General features: G+C 42.4%; 1 protein-coding gene across 8 annotated transcripts in view; it reads left to right on the top strand.

The window, feature by feature from the left end:
• The first annotated feature begins 9,412 nt into the window (after positions 1–9,412).
• Positions 9,413–21,100, top strand: part of aebp2 (AE binding protein 2) — a 143,116-nt gene continuing 131,428 nt past the window's right edge. For all 8 annotated transcript variants that reach the window (XR_005944874.1, XR_005944875.1, XM_041203026.1 and 5 more), the window contains exon 1: positions 9,413–9,864. Coding sequence is in view for 6 of the 8 variants with exons in the window: in XM_041203026.1 (XP_041058960.1) it covers positions 9,434–9,864 (431 nt within the window). In the remaining 2 variants the exon portion in view is untranslated. The remainder of the gene's footprint in view (positions 9,865–21,100) is intronic.

Here is a 21,100-nt window from a genome sequence, read left to right as displayed (position 1 = left end):
TCTGTACTGGCTATCAGATCATACATATTTATTTCTATTTGAGCTGACAATTCATCCATTTTGTTAGGAATACTATGCATATTCAGATACAGAACCTTTAGATCTGTCTTTTTACTATTTTTGCCACCTTTGGCCTTATCTGCTGGCGCACACTTAACTTTGTGTACTCTGTCCCTTCCTGCCACGCTCTGATTACCATTGCCCTTATTGCTACCTTGCTATCTTGTCCTCCTTTTTATTTATCACATGTTCCCTCAGGTGAATCCTCACCTCTTCTATTTAGTTTAAAGCCCTCTCTACTGCTGTAGTTACACGACTCACCAGAACGCTGGCACCAGTACTGGGGAAAGTGGGAGCTATACTTTTAGGATGGTCTTCACCTGAACCTTGCTGGGATCAGTGTTCTGACAAGTCATATAACTAGAGCAGTAGTTATAGGGTGACCTGTTATGAATATATGCTATTTGCTTGCTAGAAGCTACATACACACAAATACTGGGACCTGCCCTCTGCAGGCAAAAGAAGTATGTCCAGACATTGCATCTTTTTGAATAAACAAAAGCATGGGGGACAAAGCTTCCTGGTGCATTTGTCATGGCAATGTCTCGACAAATCAGAGCCAACTTGCCAAATAACCAGCACACCCTTTCTCATGCAATATAAATGGTGTTCTTTGAAATGTGGCATTCTTGCATCTGTCCTGATGAGTGCAAGATGAAAAGCTTTAACAGCATGCCTCTCTTTTCAGCAAAATAACAAATTCGTCAATCTCAAATAATGCTTTAGAATACATCCAATTTACTTAAACTTTGTCATACCAGATACATAGGAGCATCTGGTGAAATGTCACAGATCTGAAATGCTAATTCTGTATGCCTTTCCACACATGCTGCTTCATCTGCTGAGTATTTTTTTTTAGCATTTTCTGTTTTGATTTGATCTAGAATGATCCGTTTGTTTGCAAGTACTGTGTACAAGTTTACACACCTCATGAGAAGGATTTAGAGCTGTTATGTTGGGCATGTTGGCTTCGGGGAAAGACTGAGCTAGTGCATTGTAGGGGGCAAGCACCAAGCATTCTAGCAATATTGACTGCTTGTTCTTCAGCCTCAAGATATTTTAAAACATCCAATTTCACTGCTAGGCTGAAGGTTTTTCTTGCTTTCTTTGCAGCAGCAAGCACTCTACCACCACTTACTGGACATTTCTCACTATTGTTTAAATGTGATTTAAAAGCCTCACCCACAGCAAAACTCCAAAATTTAAATCAAGTTTAAATCTTCTAAATTTTTCCTTGGAGAAAAACAACTTTAAAAGTGATTAAACCTATCACTCACAGCAAAACTCCAAAATTTAATAAACTCAGGCTTTAGTTGCCTCTTTTCCTTTTTTAAAAAAAGATTGATGTTACCTTGAATACCACACCATTTACAATGGCGATGACCCAACACGACCTGATGTTATATGAAGCGGGCTGACATGCACTGCGTTATTACGTACAAAATGTGATGACACTGTTAGCGGCAAGGAAGCATGAAACAACTTTATACCAGAAATTGGGATTTATAACAGGGAAACAAGACTGAAAACAAACACCACTTTATAGTGAATCAATTTAAATTGAAGCAACTTAAAATGAGAACTTACTAATTAACATTTAACTAACGTAAAACAAAAACAGAAATACCTGGAAAATATCTGGCAGCATCGGCGGAGAAGAGCAAAGTTGACATTTCGAGTCCTCATGACCCTTCAACAGAACTAAGTAGAAATAGGAAAGGGGTGAAATATAAGCTGATTTAAGTGGGAGGCAGGGGTGGGTGTTGTTGGGATAATCAAGCAGTGATAGGAGGAGATAACCAAAAGATGTCACAGACAAAAGAACAAAGAGGTGTTGAAGGTGGTGATAATATCTAAAAGAATGTGCTAATTATGAGTGGAGAGCAGGACAAGCAAGGTAGCTCTAGTGAGGGTGGGGTGAAATAAACAATGGATGGAAATACATTTAAAAATAATGGAAATGGGTGGGAAAAGAAAGAACTATATAAGTTATTGGAAAAACCAAAAGGGAGGGAGAAGAGATGGAAAGGGGGTGGGGATGGAGGAGTAAGTTCAAAATCTAAAGTTGTTGAACTCAATATTCAGTCTGGAAGGCTGTAAAGTGCCTAGTCGGAAGATGAGGTGCTGTTCCTCCTGTTTGCGTTGAGCTTCACTGGAGCAATGCAGCAAGCCAAGGACAGACATATGGGCAAGAGAGCAGGGTGGAATGTTAAAATGGCAAGCGACAGGGAGGTCTGGGTAATGCTTGCGGACAGACCGAAGGTGTTCTGCAAAGCGGTCTCTCCAATGTAGAGGAAACCGCATTGGGAACAACGAATGCAGTATACTAAGTTGGGAGAAATGCAAGTGAAATGCTGCTTCAATTGAAAGGAGTGTTTGGGCCCTTGGACGGTGAGGAGAGAGGAAGTGAAGGGGCAGGTGTTGCATATTTTGCGTTTGCATGGGGAGGTGCCATAGGAGGGGGTTGAGGATTAGAAGGTGATGGAGGAGTGGATCAGGGTGTCATGGAGGGAACGATCCCTGCAAAATGCCGCCAGGGAGGTGAAGGGAAGATGTGTTTGGTGATGGCATCATGCTGGAGTTGGCGGATATGGCGGAGGATGATCCTTTGAATGCGGAGGCTGGTGGGGTGATAAGTGAGGACAAGGGGGACCCTATCATGTTTCTGGAGGGAGGAGAAAGCATGAGGGCGGATGCGTGGGAGATGGGCCGGACACGGTTGAGGGCCCTGTCAATGACCGTGGGGTGGAGAATCTCGGTTAAGGAAGAAGGAGGACATGTCAGAGGAACTGTTTTTGAAGGTAGCATCATCAGAACAGATGCGATGGAGGCGAAGGAACTGAGAGAATGGGATGGAGTCCTTACAGGAAGCGGGGTGTGAGGAGCTGTAGTCGAGGTAGCTGAGGGAGTCGGTAGGCTTGTAATGGATATTGGTGGACAGTCTATCACCAGAAATTGAGACAGAGAGGTCAAGGAAGGGAAGGGAAGTATCAGAGATAGACCATGTGAAAATGATGGAGGGGTAGAGATTGGAAGCAAAATTAATAAATTTTTCCAGGTCCCGATGAGAGCATGAAGCGGCACCGAAGTAATCATCGATGTACTGGAGAAAAAGTTGTGGGAGGGGGCCTTTTATTTGGAGGAAGTGAGAGGAGTTAAAGGAGAAATTGTTCAGTGTGCGAACAAGTTCAGCCAGACGGAGGAGAGTAGTGGTGGATGGGGATTGTTCAGGCCTCTGTTCGAGGAAGAAGCTGAGAGCCCTCAGACCATCCCGGTGGGGGATGGAGCTGTAGAGGGATTGGACGTCCATGGTGAAGAGGAGGCTGTTGGGGCCAGGGAACTGGAAATTGTTGATGTGACGTGAGGTGTCAGAGGAATCACGGATGTAGGTGGGAAGGGACTGGACAAGGGGAGAGAGAAGGGAGTCAAGGTAGCAAGAACAGGCTGACACGATCGGTCTGCTGGGAGAGTCCTGTTTGTGGATTTTGGGTAGGAGGTAGAAGTGGGCCGTCCGATGTTGGGCGACTATCGGGTTGGAAGGAAGATCTCCAGAGGAGATGAGGTCAGTGACAGTCCTGGAAATGGCTTGATGTTCAGTGGTGGGGTCATGGTCCAGGGAGATGTAGGAGGAAGTGTCTGCGAGTTGACGCTCAGCCTCCACGAGGTAGAGGTCAGTGCGCCAGACAACAAAGCAGCACCACCCTTGTCAGCAGGTTTGATGACAATGTTAGGGTTGGACCTGAGAGAACGGAGTGCAGTAAGTTCAGAGAGAGACAGGTTAGAATGGGTGAGAGGAGCAGAGAAATTGAGACGACTAATGTCACACCGACAGTTCTCAATGAAAATATCAAAGATGAAAAGATTTCCATCCATTGTTTATTTCACCCCACCCGCACTAGAGCTACCTTGCTCTCCACTCTTAATTAGCACATTCTTTTAGATAATATCACCACCTTCAACACCTCTTTGTTCTTTTGTCTGTGACATCTTTTGGTTATCTCCTCCTATCACCGCTTGCTTGTCCCAACAACACCCCCTCTTAAACCAGCTTATATTTCACCCCTTTCCTATTTCTACTTAGTTCTTTTGATGGGTCATGAGGACTCGAAACGTCAACTTTGCTCTTCTTCGCCAATGCTGCCAGACCTGCTGAGTTTTTCCAGGTATTTCTGTTTTTGTTTTGGATTTCCAACATCTGTAGTTTTTTGTATTTATCTCTGTGTTTAATTGACTGCCACTTCTCTTCAAGAAATGCCTACCTTGAAGCATTTTTGTACTACTCTCCGTCAGGATTTTCGAATCTCTCTTTTGCCTTTTTCACCTTCATTGCTCTCCATTTCTCTCCTGGTGTTTGACAAGGTGTTTACTAAAACCCGCTTTCACAGCCATATTTGCTTTCTCAGTGACTGTCTCCGTCTCCGGCTTACTCCACATGGATTTCAACTGAAATTCCATCCCTCATGTTTCGAACCCACCCAGGATTACAGGTATCTCCGGGACATAAAACGTTTCTTGGATTGCTGTTCCCGTCACATTCTGAAATCCACACTCAGTGCCATGCGCCGCCATATGAACAAACTCGACCTCTCCCTCCAGCAGCACCGCCATACCCTTTTTCAAAGCTGCACGTACCCCCAGTTTCATTTTATTCTTTGTCTCATCCGACGCCTCAACAAGAAACTTTTTCTCTTTCTCTCAAGTGCTAAGGAACGCAAGCTCCAACAACTTATCGACACCAACACCCATCCAGGACCCTTCACCCCTGCCTGTCCCTCCGTCCCCATCCCGTCTTCCAATCCCAGCCCCGGCCGTGTATTCACTATCCCCCTGACCTTCCCCTCTCCGCCACTGAACGTTAAGTGCTCAGCAAAGGACTTAGTTTCATACCCTTACGCCCTCATCTCAATGAATTTCGGGCTCAGCACGATGCTGAACTCTTCTTCCGCTGCCTTCGTCTCCATGCTCACTCCTTTGGGCAGGAGTCCTCTCCCCGTTCAACAGATCCTTTTACCCACATCCAATGTTCGCCCTCCACCTGGACCCCTCCCTCTGGATTCTTACCTTCTCTTGATCTTTTCATTGAGAACTGTCGGCATGACATTAGTCATCTCAATTTCTTTGCTCCTCTCACCCATTCTAATCTGTTTCTCTCTGAACTTACTGCACTCCGTTCTCTCAGGTCCAACCCTAACATTGTCATCAAACCTGCTGACAAGGGTGGTGCTGTTATTGTCTGGCGCACTGACTTCGACCTCGCGGAGGCTGAGCGTCAACTCGTATACACTTCCTCCTACCTCTCCCTGCACCATGACCCCACCACTGAAATCAAGCCATTGTTTCCAGGACTGTCACTGACCTCATCTCCTCTGGAGATCTTCCTTCCACAGCTTCCAACCTGAAAGTCGCCCAACCTCAGACGGCCCGCTTCTACCTCCTACCCAAAATCCACAAACAGGACTGTCCCAGCAGACCGATTGTGTCAGCCTGTTCCTGCCCCACGGAACTCATTTCTTGCTATCTTGACTCCATTCTCTCTCCCCTTGTCCAGTCCCTTGCTACCTACATCCGTGATTCCTCTGACACCTTACATCACATCAACAATTTCCAGTTCCCTGTTCCCAACCGCCTCCTCTTCACATGGACGTCCAATCCCTCTACAACTCCATCCCCCATTGGGATGGTCTGAGGGGTCTCAGCTTCTTCCTTGAACAGAGGCCCCAACAATCCTCATCCACCACTACTCTCCTCCGTCTGGCTGAATTTGTTCTCACACCAGACAATTTCTCCTTAAACTCCTCTCATTTCCTCCAAATAAAAGGTGTGGCTATGGGTACCCGCATGGGCCCCAGCTATGCCTGTCTCTTTATGGGGTATGTGGAACATTCCTTGTTTCAGTCCTAATCCAGTCCCCTCCCACAACTCTTTCTCCGGTACATCGATGATTACTTCGGTGCTGCTTCATGCTCTCGTTGGGACCTGGAAAAATTTATTAATTTTGCTTCCAATCTCCACCTCTCCATCATTTTCACATGGTCCATCTCTGATACTTCCCTTCCTTGACCTCTCTGTCTCAATCTCTGGTGATAGACTGTCCACCAATATCCATTACAAGCCTACCGACTCCCACAGCTATCTCAACTATAGCTCCTAACACCCCGCTTCCTGTAAGGACTCCATCCCATTCTCTCAGATCCTTCGCCTCCGTTGCATCTGTTCTGATGATGCTACCTTCAAAAACAGTTCCTCTGACATGTCCTCCTTCTTCCTTAACAGAGATTTTCCACCCACGGTCATTGACAGGGCCCTCAACCGTGTCCGGCCCATCTCCCGCGCATCCGCCCTCATGCCTTCTCCTCCCTCCCAGAAACATGATAGGGTCCCCCTTGTCCTCACTTATCACCCCACCAGCCTCCGCATTCAAAGGATCATCCTCCGCCATTCCTGCCAACTCCAGCTTGATGCCACCACCAAACACATCTTCCTTTCACCACCCCCCTGGTGGCATTCCGTAGGGATTGTTCCCTCCGTGACACCCTGGTCCACTTCTCCATCACCTCCTACTCCTCAAACCCCACCTACGGCACCTCCCCATGCAAACGCAAAATATGCAACACATGCCCCTTCACTTCCTCTCTCCTCACCATCCAAGGGCCCAACCACTCCTTTCAAGTGAAGCAGCATTTCACTTGCATTTCCCCGAACTTAGTCTACTGCATTCGTTGCTCCCAATGCGGTTTCCTCTACATTGGAGAGACCAAACGCAGACTGGGTGACCGCTTTGCAGAACACCTTTGGTCTGTCTGCAAGCATTACCCAGATCTCCCTTTCGCTTGCCATTTTAACACTCCACCCTGCTCTCTTGCCCATATGTCTGTCCTTGGCTTGCTGCAATGTTCCAGTGAAGCTCAACACAAACAGGAGGAACAGCATCTCATCTTCCGACTAGGCACTTTACAGCCTTCCGGACTAAATATTGAGTTCAACAACTTTAGATCTTGAACTCCCTCCTCCATCCCCACCCCCTTTCCGTTTCTTCCCCCTCCCTTTTGGTTTTTCCAATAATTTATATAGATATTTCTTTTCCCACCTATTTCCATTATTTTTAAATGTATTTCCATCTATTGTTTATTTCACCCCACCCTCACTAGTGCTATCTTGCTTGTCCTGCTCTCCACTGTTAATTAGCACATTCTTTTAGATAATATCACCACCTTCAACACCTCTTTGTTCTTTTGTCTGTGACATCTTTTGCTTATCTCCTCCTATCACTGCTTGCTTGTCCCAACAACACCCCCCGCCCCCCCTTAAAGCAACTTATATTTCACCCCTTTCCTATTTCTACTTAGTTCTGTTGAACTCTGTTGAGGACTCGAAACGTCAACTTTGCTCTTCTCCGCCGATGTTGCCAGACCTGCTGAGTTTTTCCAGGTATTTCTGTTTTTGTTTTGGATTTCCAGCACCCACAGTTTTTTGTTTTTATTTAACTAACCTAGCCTTTTTGAATCAATTGTCCTCTACTGATTACTTTTTACTTCTTATAATTTTATTGTATGGATCAAAAACGGATGATGTTGCTGAATATACTGTTATGAACACAGCCGGTGTTACTTGTTTCATGAACCAAATCCCAGAGGGAAACTTGGCTTATGGGTTTTTTGTTGTATTCTGAAAAAGAGAAAAAGATGTACTGATCTCAGAAGGAAGAGGTCCAGTAACGTTTTTGGTATTTTAAAAATTAAAAGTAATTTTTTTTAAACAAGCATAAAAGAAATCAAGATTATAATTACACAATCAATGTTAGTCTTACAAAACATTCCCAAAAAAAACTCTCTACTTGGTCAAACCCACAAGTAAATACCTTCTACACAACACTCCTGTATAGATGTCTAACTGTGAAATCCAGTAATATTACACAAGGCAAACTGCTGTAGCTTCAATAAAGGCATACCATATGACTGCTACCCTCAGTTACTCTGCAGTGGAATCCACTTCAGAATAAAACTGCTTGTTGCAGCCCAAAACCTTTCTGGCTTGATTGGATGATTGATTCAAACTGTATCCTCTCTCTGCCCAGAGCTCCAGTTACAGAATAACACGTTTCCCAAAAATATTTTTAAAAATCCATTCTCACAATACAGTTTCACCAGTAGTTGTGAAGGGAAATTTGCATATTTCAGGTGCAATTCACATTGCAAAACTGTATCTCCCATCTCTCCATCTCCCATGTACTGCTGTAAATGCCGCAATGGTTCAAAACCTCACAACATCATAGTACTCATATCTATTAATAACACCTGCCTTTGTCTGAAATGGGAAAACATGTGTTTCTGCTGAGCTTAAACTTAGGTTGATAGAACCTGTTCCTTCGAGTAATGATGGGATCCCATTTAAACTTAATCAGTTATACATTTCATACGATTTTATTTATTTGTTCATGGGACATGGACATCACTGGCCAGCATTTATTGCATTTGATAAACTGAGTCACATGTTGGCCAGACCAGGGAAGTACAGCAGATTTCCTTCCCAAAAGGAGGACCAGATGGGTTTTTTCTGGTCAGCATTAGACTTTTAATTCCAGATTTTTAATTGAATTCAAATTTCACCTTCTGCTATGGTGGGATTCAAAACCAGGTCCCCAGAGAATTACCATGGGTATCTGGAGTATTAGTCTAGTGACAATACTACTGAGGCACCGCCATTCAATGATAATAAATGAGAGCTTGTGCTGATTGAGTTATATAAGTGGAACTTCAAACAAAGTTTGTAAAGTTTGATTAAAAGTTTCAAAATGGACATGCATGCCATCTCGCTAAAATCACATGGTCACTTTCAGTTTCTGTTTTTGGTTGTGTTGGCATCACAGACTAATATCTGTATTCCACTGACTTTTATGCATGAAGCAGCAATGAACCACCAGATAATGTTTATTTCTGTGATGTTGATTGAGAAATACAATATTGGCCAGGACAGTGCGGTTGAACACCCTTGCTCTTCTTTGAAATGGTGCCATGACTGTTCTAAATCCACCCAAACAGCCTAACATTCCAAGAAGAATCATATTGGGACTCTTTCTTCTCTCCACAGACCTGCTGAGTTTTTCCGGCACTTTCTGTTTTTATTGCAGGTTAACATTCCAACTGTCTAGTACTTTTTAATTAAAATGGTTGTTGGGCCGGGTCTTATCCTTTTGAGTTTTCCTGTGACAGGAGCACAATGCTGCACCTGCTGCAGCCTGACTGAGCTCTCCATGTTTCGAAAGCGTTGGCGGTTGCGTTGGGGGCGGCCGGGCCACCGTCGGTCAGGCCGCGCAGGCGCGGCGGTGGCAGCGGCGGCGGCACGTGACCGGCCGGGCTGAAGCCGCGCGGGGGAAATGGCCGCAGCCGCCGCTCCCTCCCTCAGCGCCATCGCCAACGACAGCCAGAGCCAGCCGGCGACCGCCAAGAGCTGCCGCTCGGAAGCCAAGTGCGGCGGCCGCTCCCAGGCCGGCAGACAGCAGCAGCTGCAGCAGCTCCGGCGGCGAGAGGAGGAGGAGAGCGAGCCCGAGGCCGGCAGCGGCCCGCAAGCCTCAGCCATCCCCCCGAGCGGACACAGCAGCGGCAGCCGGGCCCCGGCGGGACAGGGCTCCGGAGCGGCCCGCAGCCTCCAGCCACAACAGCAGGCGGCCAGGAGCGGGCTGAGGGGCGGCCAGCAGCAGCGGGGCCGGGAGGAGGCGGCGGCGGCTCCGGCCGCAGGCAACAGGAGGCAGAGTTTGGAGAACTCGTCAGACGGGGAACCGCTGAGCCGCATGGACTCGGAGGACAGGTGAGGTGTTGAGTGGGGCTGGAGGTAGGGGGATGAGGGGCTGGGGGTGGATGTTAGGGATGAAGTGGTTGGTATTAGAAGGTAAAGGGTTCATTGGGTGTGGAGGTGAGGATGGGGGCGAGGGTGAATGGGGTAGAGAGGGTGTAGGTGAGGGGGAGAGGAGTGGGGTTTGAAGAGGATAGAGGGTGAGAGTATAGAAGGGGGGTGGGGCACGGCCACTCTGTCCCTATCAGGAGTATGGGTGGTTTTAGTATCAGTCCCAGGTCTTCAGCCCTCTCCCCATTTCACTGCTGTTTCTGTGCTCGGATGAGGCTGAATTGTGAACATTTCCTCTTTTTTTAAACCCCAACTCCATCCACAGGGTGAGAGGGGGAGTCGATTCTTCCCAAGCTTCTGTATTGTTCCTGTGCTCCTCCTCTTGTCTGTTGTAAGAACCAAAATGACTTTTGTCCATAGTTCCCCATTCTGAATGTCTCTTGCTGCCTTCTGCAATAAATGACAAAAAGTCTTTTTACTTTAAAACTAATTATTTCTCACAACGTTTTGTCTGAACAGGTACTTGTAGGTTTTGTTAAAAAAGGACGTGTTAAAAAGAATATTTTCTGAGACCTCCTTTTGGGTAACATTCTGCGAAATTTACACAACACCTCGGAGTTTTGAGATGTTCTCATGTTTGTTATGAGATGGCAGTTTCAGGGTATTTGATGGAAAAATCACCTGGAAAAGCCCAAGTTTATGTAACCGTAACCTCAGTTGCATTGGTCATAGCAGTGACTTTTTAATGTCAGACATCAGTAAGCGGAAGATTACTCAATCCTGTATAAACCCTACCCTCATTAGGTTTGTTTGAAATGGACATGCAGGTGTGATTTTTGCACCAGCTCTTGAACTAAATGTATGCTGTAACATCTTGTTGGAATCAGAGTATTGCAAAACAATGGTCATTTGTGGTTTGCTTGCCCTTTAAAGGGGCAGATCTTGTATCCTAAGATAGTGTTTAATACACTGGACAGATTTGGATCTGAGTGACTGATACTGTTTTGCATTTTGAATATGAAAGGCTGGCTATGTGTCAGCTTGGCTCAGTTGGTAGAGCTTGCATCTGACTCAAGGCCGTGGGCGAAACCCCACGCCAGTACTTAAGCATATAATCTGAGGTGACACATCAGCGCAGTGTAGAGGCAGTGCTGCATTGTCAAAACTGCTGTCTTTCAAATGAGATATTGAACCAAGGCATAAAAGATTTGGGACTCTGAAGAGGAGTAGGGACTTCACCCAGGATCTAAGCTAAGATTCCTCCTTTGGCTGAAACCAGGCGAACAAATTAACTTCATACAGTAAATCAAATTTGTTCCTCTGTATATGTGAACATGTTTCAAAATTAATGTGCTGTATGTGAAGTGCTTGGGGATATCCTGAGATAGTGTGTGCAGTCCAGCAGAAGGTTCAGAGCAGCTAGATAAACAGTACCTTTGTTTATAACTGTTTACTCTTACTTTGGGGGCAAGTTACAGATTGTACAAATACAATGTAAGTAACAAATAGTTGTATATTTCCATATCAATGCTGCCAGTAAACAAAGTTGAAGTGTTGCGTTTTTACCATCTCATGATCAATAATGGATTATTTTGGAAGGAAGCCTAATGATTAAATAGTTTCAGGCTGACAATGATCGACCTGTACCTTGCATTTTGCAATATGTTTAACCAAATTATTGTAAAGTTTTGTGTAATATATTATGTTTATCATTTCCAGATCTCTCATGGTGAAAATAATTATCTTATTAGTTTGCATTTTAAAGAGCAATATGAAACTATTGAAAATTAGCAATAGTGTGATTACTTCAGCAGTGCAGCTTGTTTTTTGATTGCTACAATCGTTTTAACAGTTCATGTCACTAAAAATAGTTAATGCATTGAAAATTGCATTTATGCTTAAATATAAGACGCATCAAAGATGGGCATGATAAAACATGATATTGCATGTACTTAGCAGCATTGTTTGCTTTAGGCAAATCATGTAATAAAAGGTTTTTTTAATGATTAAATTATACTTCATATTACTCATGTTGAATGTTTTTATATGTTAACTACTGCTTCTGCCATTGTATAAATATCTTATTTGCAATGGATTTTTAGTACAAGTTTTATAATCTTAATTAAGTTGCTAGCAATTGTGTGTTAGTGTCCTGCCAAAAAGTGTTGGTGCTATTTTCTTTGGCTGCAAAACGTATAGCCTTGTGCGTTCTCATTCCGAATGGTGTCAGTGTTTGAGCTGATAGTGACACCTTGTCAGTAAATGTTTTATTTTCCAAGTCAGTTTCCATTCTCAGTACATTTGTAACAGGTAAAATGCTGCTTATGGGAAAAATTTACGTCAGCAGTTGTTATATCTTGATTTAATCTGGACGTGTGACATTAACTTTGAAAAATTATAATTGGGATCTTACTAAAATTGGGCATTTTGCAAAAGTTCTGTTTAATGTTCAAGGATATTCTTGAAATCGGTATTACACTACAAGGCTTACAGTTGCAGATGTTTGCATAACTGAAAAAGTACTATTTGTACATAGGCTACAAAGAGTGAATCATTAAATTTAGTTTAGTAATGTCTTTATGGATACAGTTGACATGATTCCTACCCTTGTCTATCAATGTATTGTGGCTGGAATCTGTCACCACAGTCTGATAGCTAAAGGTGAGATATTGTTGATAGGCCACTGTTAGTCATGTTGACGTAACCAATCTCCTCTTGGCATCCACATCTCACTTCCGTTCAGCATGATTGATTGGAAATTTCTAAGTGGTAACATTTGTGAAATAAGACAACTGTTCTTTGGAACTGGACTATTATAGTAAGCCTCGAGTCTCCCATCTTTCCGTGTTTCTTCTTCGTTCTTCAAGGCAAAGATGGTAATGATCATCATCTGGAGTGTTTGGTCGGGTTCTGCTTGGTATGTAGTTACTGCTAAGGCCGATTTGCACCCAGAAGGTTCTGGACAGGTTACTGCTGACGATTAAGTTTTGGGCGAGCTGCTGGCTCAGGATTTCTTCCTCTCTAAAACATTTCAAGGAGCAGAAATTGGAAACCCATACATTAAACTACTGTAAAGTGTCATTCTGCAGACTTACGGTGTTTTGGTCAGACCACATCTTGAGCACTTTGTTCATTTCTGCTTGCCAAAGTACAAGCCCTGAGGGCAGTACAGAGAAGAGCCACATTAAAAAACGAGTGGGAAATGGTTGAATGTACTTGATCTGTTCAGCTAAAAAGGAAGCAAGAGATGTTTACTAAGAAGAGGTCTGCAACTTGGATTTTGCGATGGAAATGGATGGGAAGGCAATAGTTTTTTCTTAATGGATGAGCCAAATGAACTTCCACAATTATCTTGTGACCTTGACACTTGTCTTTTGAATAGCTCATCTGTTCTGTTTATCCTGGATAGTCCCCAAAAGTGAAATAAGTACTTAGATTTCCCCTACCTTGAAAAAAATGATGTGGATAATTGACTCTACATCCTGGTGCTATAATTATTTTAAGGTAATGATGCAGGTACCATGCACACACACACCTTGTTTATATGTGCATCTGTTCCTGAATGCTTAATGGTCATGTTTTAACACAGCTAGTTTACTTCATTTGACAATATAGTCTCCTGTTGATTGAAAACTATTTGATTAAAAATATGGGATAATTTGAATTTAGATGACGAAAATGATTTAGAAGTATCAGGGCTGTACTTTATGAAATTGGAATGAGTGATCCAATTACCTGCCTACAGATAGTGATAGTCACAGCAAAACTGGATTTATTTGAGTGCTGTAATCAGCTGAACCTTTTCATCAAGACATTGTATGCTAGAATTTATATAGCTGATTTTTCCCCCCCTAAATCACTGTTTGTCTCATACGAAAATGTATGTTTTAGACATGAAGAAAGTTTTCTTCTCATCCAAGAATTGATTGGCTACTTGCAACAAAGCTAATTACCTTTTTCATATTGCAAACATGACCTGAATGACCTAGATTCTGAAGTAAGCATAGCTTTTCTACCCCCCAACCCCCCACCCCCCCCCCAGCCCAGCATCATCTAATCCAGCACTTTAGGTGCTGACTGCTACTAGCCCTCAACAGTTAGTGTGATGCAACAACATAGAAATTGACTAGTTGACCAATAATCAGTCATGCAGTTGTACAAAGTTTAAAATTATGTATGAATTTACATTTGTACATTTGTTGTGCCTTGGAATGTTTGAGTCTGGAGAGTTTCCCCAGTGTCGGGGGAGTTCTTCCTGACCAATATTTATTCCTCAAATCAGCATCACAAAAAACAGATTAGCTGGTCATTATCACATTGCTGTTTGTGGGAGTTTGCTGTGCGCATTTTGGCTGCCATGTTTCCTACATTACAACTGTGACTATACTTCAATAATATTTTATTGGCTAGTGATCATGGAAAGCGCTATATAAATGCAAGTCTTTCTTTCATAAATGTGCCATACATACAGTGACACTTGGGGAGTATTACATCAGTAATCTAGTTCCATAAAATACTTGTTTCATTTTTACAAATGTGTTCACTTGGGAATTTGTTGCAAAGAAGGCTTGTCTGATTGCATTTAAAACAGAACTTATGCTGATATATACATTGTTGCTTAAAGGTTTGCTTTCTTATAAGTGGAGGCTTTTTAGATCTATTTCAATGAAACAAAATTAAGTTTGTAAACCATTGAGATAAAAGGATAGAAAAGTTTCTCCTCCCTCATCAAAAACAACTATCGGCATTTCTGTTAACTTAGTTCGAGGTCGAAGATTCATTCACCTTTGGATTTGAGAATGAGTAGGAACTGTGGTCTGGTAGTTGTGATAAATGTTAGGTGCACAGGGTCAGGATCATTGTTATAATTTATAGGTTTTACTTTAAGACAGATGATTCTTTATGCATATGATTCATTTGAATTTCCGTGGCTAGTTTTAAACAGTGTAGGATTAGAGGATGGAAGGGTTGTGTAGAATCCACCATGATTTGAGTGGAAGAAGAATAAGATTTTAAGAAGAATAAGCCCACCTATGTCTAAATGTTGAAATTAAAGATAGAGTCATCAATTTTATAGTTGGTTTTTAGGGGAAGGGGTGGGTGGGTACAACCCTGATTCTAACTTAAGAACGTGTAGTTGTGCTTTGGCACCTGTTAGTGTAGAACACTCGTAACCTGCTACTAGGTCAACAATGCAGAAATAATTCATGCAGCAGAGCGCTAACAGCAGGCTAGATACCTGGATTCAGAATTTGTTAAAGCCTTGTGGATCCCAGTTTGAAAGCCTATGGTTTAAATGTACTCCTGTGAGAGAGGCATTATGCAAGTTCCACAAGTAGTTTATTGCAGTGTAGAAATCTGTGCATGTTATTTCATTTTTAACAGTTGGAATTTAGCAATGATTTAGAAGCTTTAATGTTTAAGTATCCAAATATAGGAGCTTACAGTTTATCTTGCTCTTATTGCATCCAGTTTTTAAAATAATTGCCAAGTGTAGTTCTGAGTCATTTTTATGGTCAGCTATTCTTTGTAGGAAATAGTGGTGAGTGTCAGCTTGATTTTCACCTGCACCATTTCCTCTTGCTGGCTGCTTGCAATTCGCATGATAGGAGCTGGTATCACTGACGCAAACAAAGCCAATATAAAACCACTGTCGCGAGTTTTCCCAAAACAAAACGGTAGGAACCATTAATCGATATCAGAAATTGAAGCAAAGCATCTAAATTTGGCTTGTACAGTTGTTCAATGATCTGAAATAAAGCAATATACTGCAGATACTGGAAATCTGAAATAAAACTGAAAATGCTGGAAAACTCAGGTCTGGCAGCATCTGTGGAGAGAGAAACAGTTAATATTTTGTGTCGGTATGACTCCTCTTCAGAGCTAAAGATGGTCTTGTTTACTTTCTCTCTGTGGTTACCTGTCAGTCACTTTCAAGCAGTTGTGTTTTACCCTTTTATAACAGCATAATTTCTGATACTTTGATTTTGAAGTCAAACATGATGAATAGATGATCTCAGTCAAGAGATCAGTTAATATTGCATCTGACATTACGAGGAAGAAATATTGCAACAAAATAAATACATTCACTTTATAAATTAACCCAAATATTTCCATGACAGTCAGTAATCTGTGGCATGTTATATAGGATGCTCTGCTTTTTCTGTGGAAATTTTGTAACCTTTTTACACTTCTTGCTTAATATGCCAAGATTCTTGGGTCACTTCAGAATTGGGGTTGATGTCTTGCCAACAGTCGTTTGAATACTTAACTTTTTGTACTTGTGATAGAGTGTGTAGAAATATTTTAAGGTTAGAACTTCAAATCTCCATTAAAAATTGTGGTCGATTAAAATGTTTCTATGGTTATTAGAGCTGTATATTGGAGCCCAGTACGCTGGAATTCAAAGCCAGTTAGGGACCTACTTGCAAAAATTGCAAACAAATGTTTGAAAATATTGGGTGGATATGCATTATGCTGACACCTGCTTATGCTGATGCTAGTTTGAATAAAGCTCTAAAGTTGCCATTCCCCAGGGACTGTGATAATGAGAGCTAAAACTTGGAATTAAGCAATCACTTTCTCAATCAAATCATTTTCCCACCCTATTTGAATTCATTTTTAGATTTCTTCCCACCATGCTTTATTTCTCGTTTTAATTTTCTTTCCTGTCCTCCATTATTTTGAGTCGTTTTCACACTCTGCTCATGGAGGCTTTCTTACATGCAATATGAGGTGTAAAATTTTGTAATTATTGTTAATGGAATGACTTCACTCTCACTGGGCCATGCAGGTCAGCATTTCTATTAGTGAGCCTCCACCTGGCCTAACTCTGCCCCTCGGTAAACCCTGACCTCAGCATGAAAGCACAAATGATAAATATCCACATCTTGACCCTGTTTCTTCAATCTCGTCAGTTCAGTTTTGTTTTGTGAACTGCAAATTTTGCTACTTCCACCCCTAAGACTTGTTTGAAGTCACCTTCCCCTCCATCCTAAATGCAATGGACATTTTGTTTTCTTTGTATCCTTCATTTTTTTCACTTTTATTCTTTGATGCTTTCCTTTTATAATTCTTGTTGGTCTTGCCATTGTTCATTTTCTATTTAGTTTGGCTTGAAGTGGAATACGATACAGAGGATTGGAATCCACTTTACCTTTCCTTCAGCTGTTAAATGAGAGAATTGGCGTTGGTTCCAGTTTTGATCTGGTTTGTGTCTGTCAATTATGTCATTAATGTAGATTAAAGTTGGTTTCTATGTAATATTTAGCAGTATTATTGTATGCTTCATTTTTCAATAGTATATACATGTGGCAGCAGTCATAACATTTCAAGTTTATTTCTATGTTCCATCACTGTTTTATTATCGAGAAGCACAGGGTTAATTTTCACGTGTACGCCGACGACACCCAGCTCTACTTCACCACCTCTTCTGACTCCTCCAGTACCAGATGAGCAGAAATTTCCCCCAGTAAAATTTGGGAAGACAACTTGTTTTCGGTACCCAGCTGCAGTTTGCTCCCTAGCTAGCGACTTCTTTCCTCTCCCTGGTGACTGCCTGAGACGAAAGCAACCTGTTGCCATCTTAGTGCCATACTTAACCCAGAGATGAATTTCTTTCCACATTAAACTGCTTATTTCCACCTCCGCAACATTGCCTGATTTAACCCCTGCCTCAGCTCATCTGGTGAAACTCCCATTCATTTGTTACTTCTGGACTTAACTATTCTCATGCACTATTTGCTGGTCTCCCACATTCTACCTTCCATAAACTTGTGATCATCCAGAACTTTGCTGCCTGTGTTCTTGTTTGTACCAAGTCCCATTCAACCTTTATCGCTGTGCTCGCTGACCTATATTGACTTCCAGTCAAGCAACGTTTTAGAATCAAAGAATGTTTACAGCACAGAAGTAGACCACTTGGCTTGTTGTGTCCATGCCAATTCTAAGCAAGAGCAACTTGGTTAGTCCTGCTCCGCTGCCCTTTTCCCATAGTTCTGCATTTTTTCATTAGATAATTTTGAAAGCAACGATTGAATGTGCTTCCACCTTACTCAGGCAGGACATTCTAGACTCTAACCACAAAGTGTAAAGAAGCTTTTTTTTATGTTGCTTTTGATTCTCCTGCCATTCAATTTAAACTGGCATCCTATGGTTTGGACCGTTCTACCAATTTTTAAAAATCCTTTTCACAAAACATGGGGGTTGCTGGCTAGATCAGCATCTTTATTGCCCATCCTTAATTGCCCTTGAGATTGTGGTGGTGGTGAGCTGCTGCCTTGGACTGCTGCAGTCCATGTGGTGTAGGTACAGCCACAGTGCTGTTACAGAGGAAATTCCAGGATCTTGATAGTGAAGGAATGGTGATATAGTTCCAAGTCATGATGGTGTGTGGCTTGGAGGGGAATGTTGCCATGCATCTGCCCTTGCCCTTCTAGGTGATAGAGGTCACGGATCCTTGAATGAGAACAGTTTCTCCATCTACTTTGTCTCGGCCCCTGATGGCTTTGAACATGGACCAAATCTCCCCTTGGCATTCTCTAAGGAAAGCTGCCCCAGCTTCTCCAATCTATCCATGTAACTGAAGCCTTTGTTCGTGGAACCATTCTCATCATTTCTACACCCTCTCTAATGCCATCATCTCATCCCAAATGTGTAGTGCCCAGAATGGACACACTACTCCAGTTGAGGTCAAGCTAGTGTTTTATAAAGGTTCATCATAACTTCCTTGTCTTTGTACTCTACATCTCTATTTATGAGTCCTATATTTTATATTGCCGCCTCGTTCTTTCTACCAAAGCATATACTTCACATTTCTCTGCATTAAGTTTCATCTGCATGTGTCTGCCCATTCCACCAGCCTATGTTGTCTTGATGTCTATAACTGTTCACAAAAGTTAGAAGTTTTGAGTTATCAGATTTTGATGTAGATCCTGAAAAGCCTTGTACTGGCCCCAGGGGAGCCTCACTACCTGCTTTCTCTTGTGTGGTAGAGGAAGTCAGAGACCTTGGTGTGCATGCCCACAGGACCCTGAAGGTGGCAGGACAGGTGGATAAAGTGGTAAAGAAAGAACATGACATGCTTTCCTTTATTGGATCAGGTATAAAATCCAAAAGCAGGGATGTAATGATGGAACTGTATAAAACGCTGGTTAGGCCACAGCTGGAATTTTGAGTACAGTTCTAGTCGCCACATTACAGGAAGGACATAATTGCTCTGGAGAGAGTATAAAGAAGATTAACAAGAATGTTGCCAGGCTTTGAAAATTGCAGCTATAAGAAAAGGTTGATTAGGTTGGGGTTGTTTTCCTTAGAACTGAGGATTCTGAGGGGTGACTTGATTGAGGTGCACAAGATTATGAGGGGCCTAGATAGAATAGACAGGGATGCCCTGATTCCCCTAGCAGAGAAGTCAATTACCAAGGGGCATAAGTTTAAGGTGATTGGTAGAAAGATTAGAGGGGACAGGAGGAAACATTTCTTCACCCAGAGGGTGGTGGGTGTTTGGAATTAACTGCCTGGTTTGTTGGTCTAGGCAAAAACCTTCAAGTCATTTAAAAGGTACCTGGATCTGCACCTAAAGAGCTTTAACCTGCAAGGCTACTAAAATGGGAAGCTAGTTTTTTTTTTATGTTTTTCGGCCAGCACAGACATGATGGGCTGAATGCCCACTTTCTGTGCTGTAACCTTTCTATGGTTCTATGGAAAAACAACCATTCAACACTACTTTGTTTTCTGTCTCTCAGCCAACTTTGAAATCCAGGCTGCCAGTGTCCCTTTTATCCCATGGACTTCAACTTTGCTGACAAGCCTCTTACGTAGCACTTTATCAAATGCCTTTTGGAAGTTGTTGTACACCACATCAACTGCATTTCCCTCATCAAATCTGTTACCTCATCAAAACTAACAATGAAGTTAGTCAAACATAATTTTCCCTGAATGAATCTATTCTGGCTTTCCTTAATTCTGCATTTGTCCAAGTGACTGCTAATTTTGTCTCACATTATTGTTTCTAAAACCTTTCCCGCCACCGAGGTTAAAATGATTGGTCTGATATTGTTGGGCTTAGCCTTGTATCCTTTTATTTATCTGAACAAGATGTAATATTTGCAATTTTCCAGATCTCTTGGCATCATTCATGTATGTAAGGAGGATTGCAAGATTATGACCAGTGCCTCCACAATTTCTACCCTTCTTTTGGTAACCTCAGATGCATCTCTTCTGGACCTGGTGACATATCAGCTTGATATGCACCCAGCCTTTCTAGTACCTCCTTTATCAATTTTTAACAACTTCCCCTTTCGCTATGACTTAAACATCATCTTCCTTGGTAAAGAAATACGAAGTACTCATTTAGTACCTGAGTCATGCCCTCTGTCTTAATCAGTATATCCTCTTTTTTGGCCCCATCCCTCTTTACTATATCCATTTACTTTTTATATGCCTAGAGAAGACTTTGGATTCCTTTTTATTTCTTTACTCCTAGTTTCTCTTTGCTTCTCTCATTTCCCCACTTCCCCTTTGAACTTTTTGTATTCAACCTAATTCTCACTTGTATTATCAACCTGACAGCTGTCAAATGCACCCTTTTTCTGCTTCATTTTGCTGTCTCTTTCGTCTTGATTTAAAAAGCCTAATGGTTGTTTTGTAATCTCTACATGGCCTTGCTCCTCCCTATCTCTAATCTCCTGCAGCGCAACAGCCTCCAAACATCTAAACTCATCTAATTCTGGTTCTTGAGCTTCTCCAATTTTAATCACTCCACCATTGGTGGCTAGGCCAGAGCTCTGGAATTCCCTCACTGCCTCTATACATCTCTTTTAAGACACTCCTCAAAACCTACGCTTTGCCTGAGCATTTGGTCATCTGACCTAACCTCCTTACTTGGCTTCATGTCATATTTTGTTTTATAATGTACCCGTGAAACACCTTAGACTGTTTCATTATGTTAAATGCTCTATGCAAATTTAAGTTGTCTTATTTTGCATAGAATTGCTTGTCAGGAGGGTGCAGTAGTGAACTTTGCATTGTTTTTCAGGGCTGATGTTCCACCAACAAAAAATACTGTTTTATGATGCTGTATGAAATGTCTCTGGAAAATAGTGTAATTCAATCTCCACTTTTTGATCATCAGCGCAAGGCCACAACACTGATATTGTATGTGCCTTAAACTGATGCCAGAAAGCTCTTTGATCTGCCC

Source organism: Carcharodon carcharias, chromosome 13, assembly GCF_017639515.1.
Source record: "Carcharodon carcharias isolate sCarCar2 chromosome 13, sCarCar2.pri, whole genome shotgun sequence".
In the NCBI taxonomy this organism is placed as follows: Eukaryota; Metazoa; Chordata; class Chondrichthyes; order Lamniformes; family Lamnidae; genus Carcharodon; species Carcharodon carcharias.
Note: the sequence above shows the minus strand (reverse complement) of the source record. Positions and strands in the feature narration are given on the sequence as shown.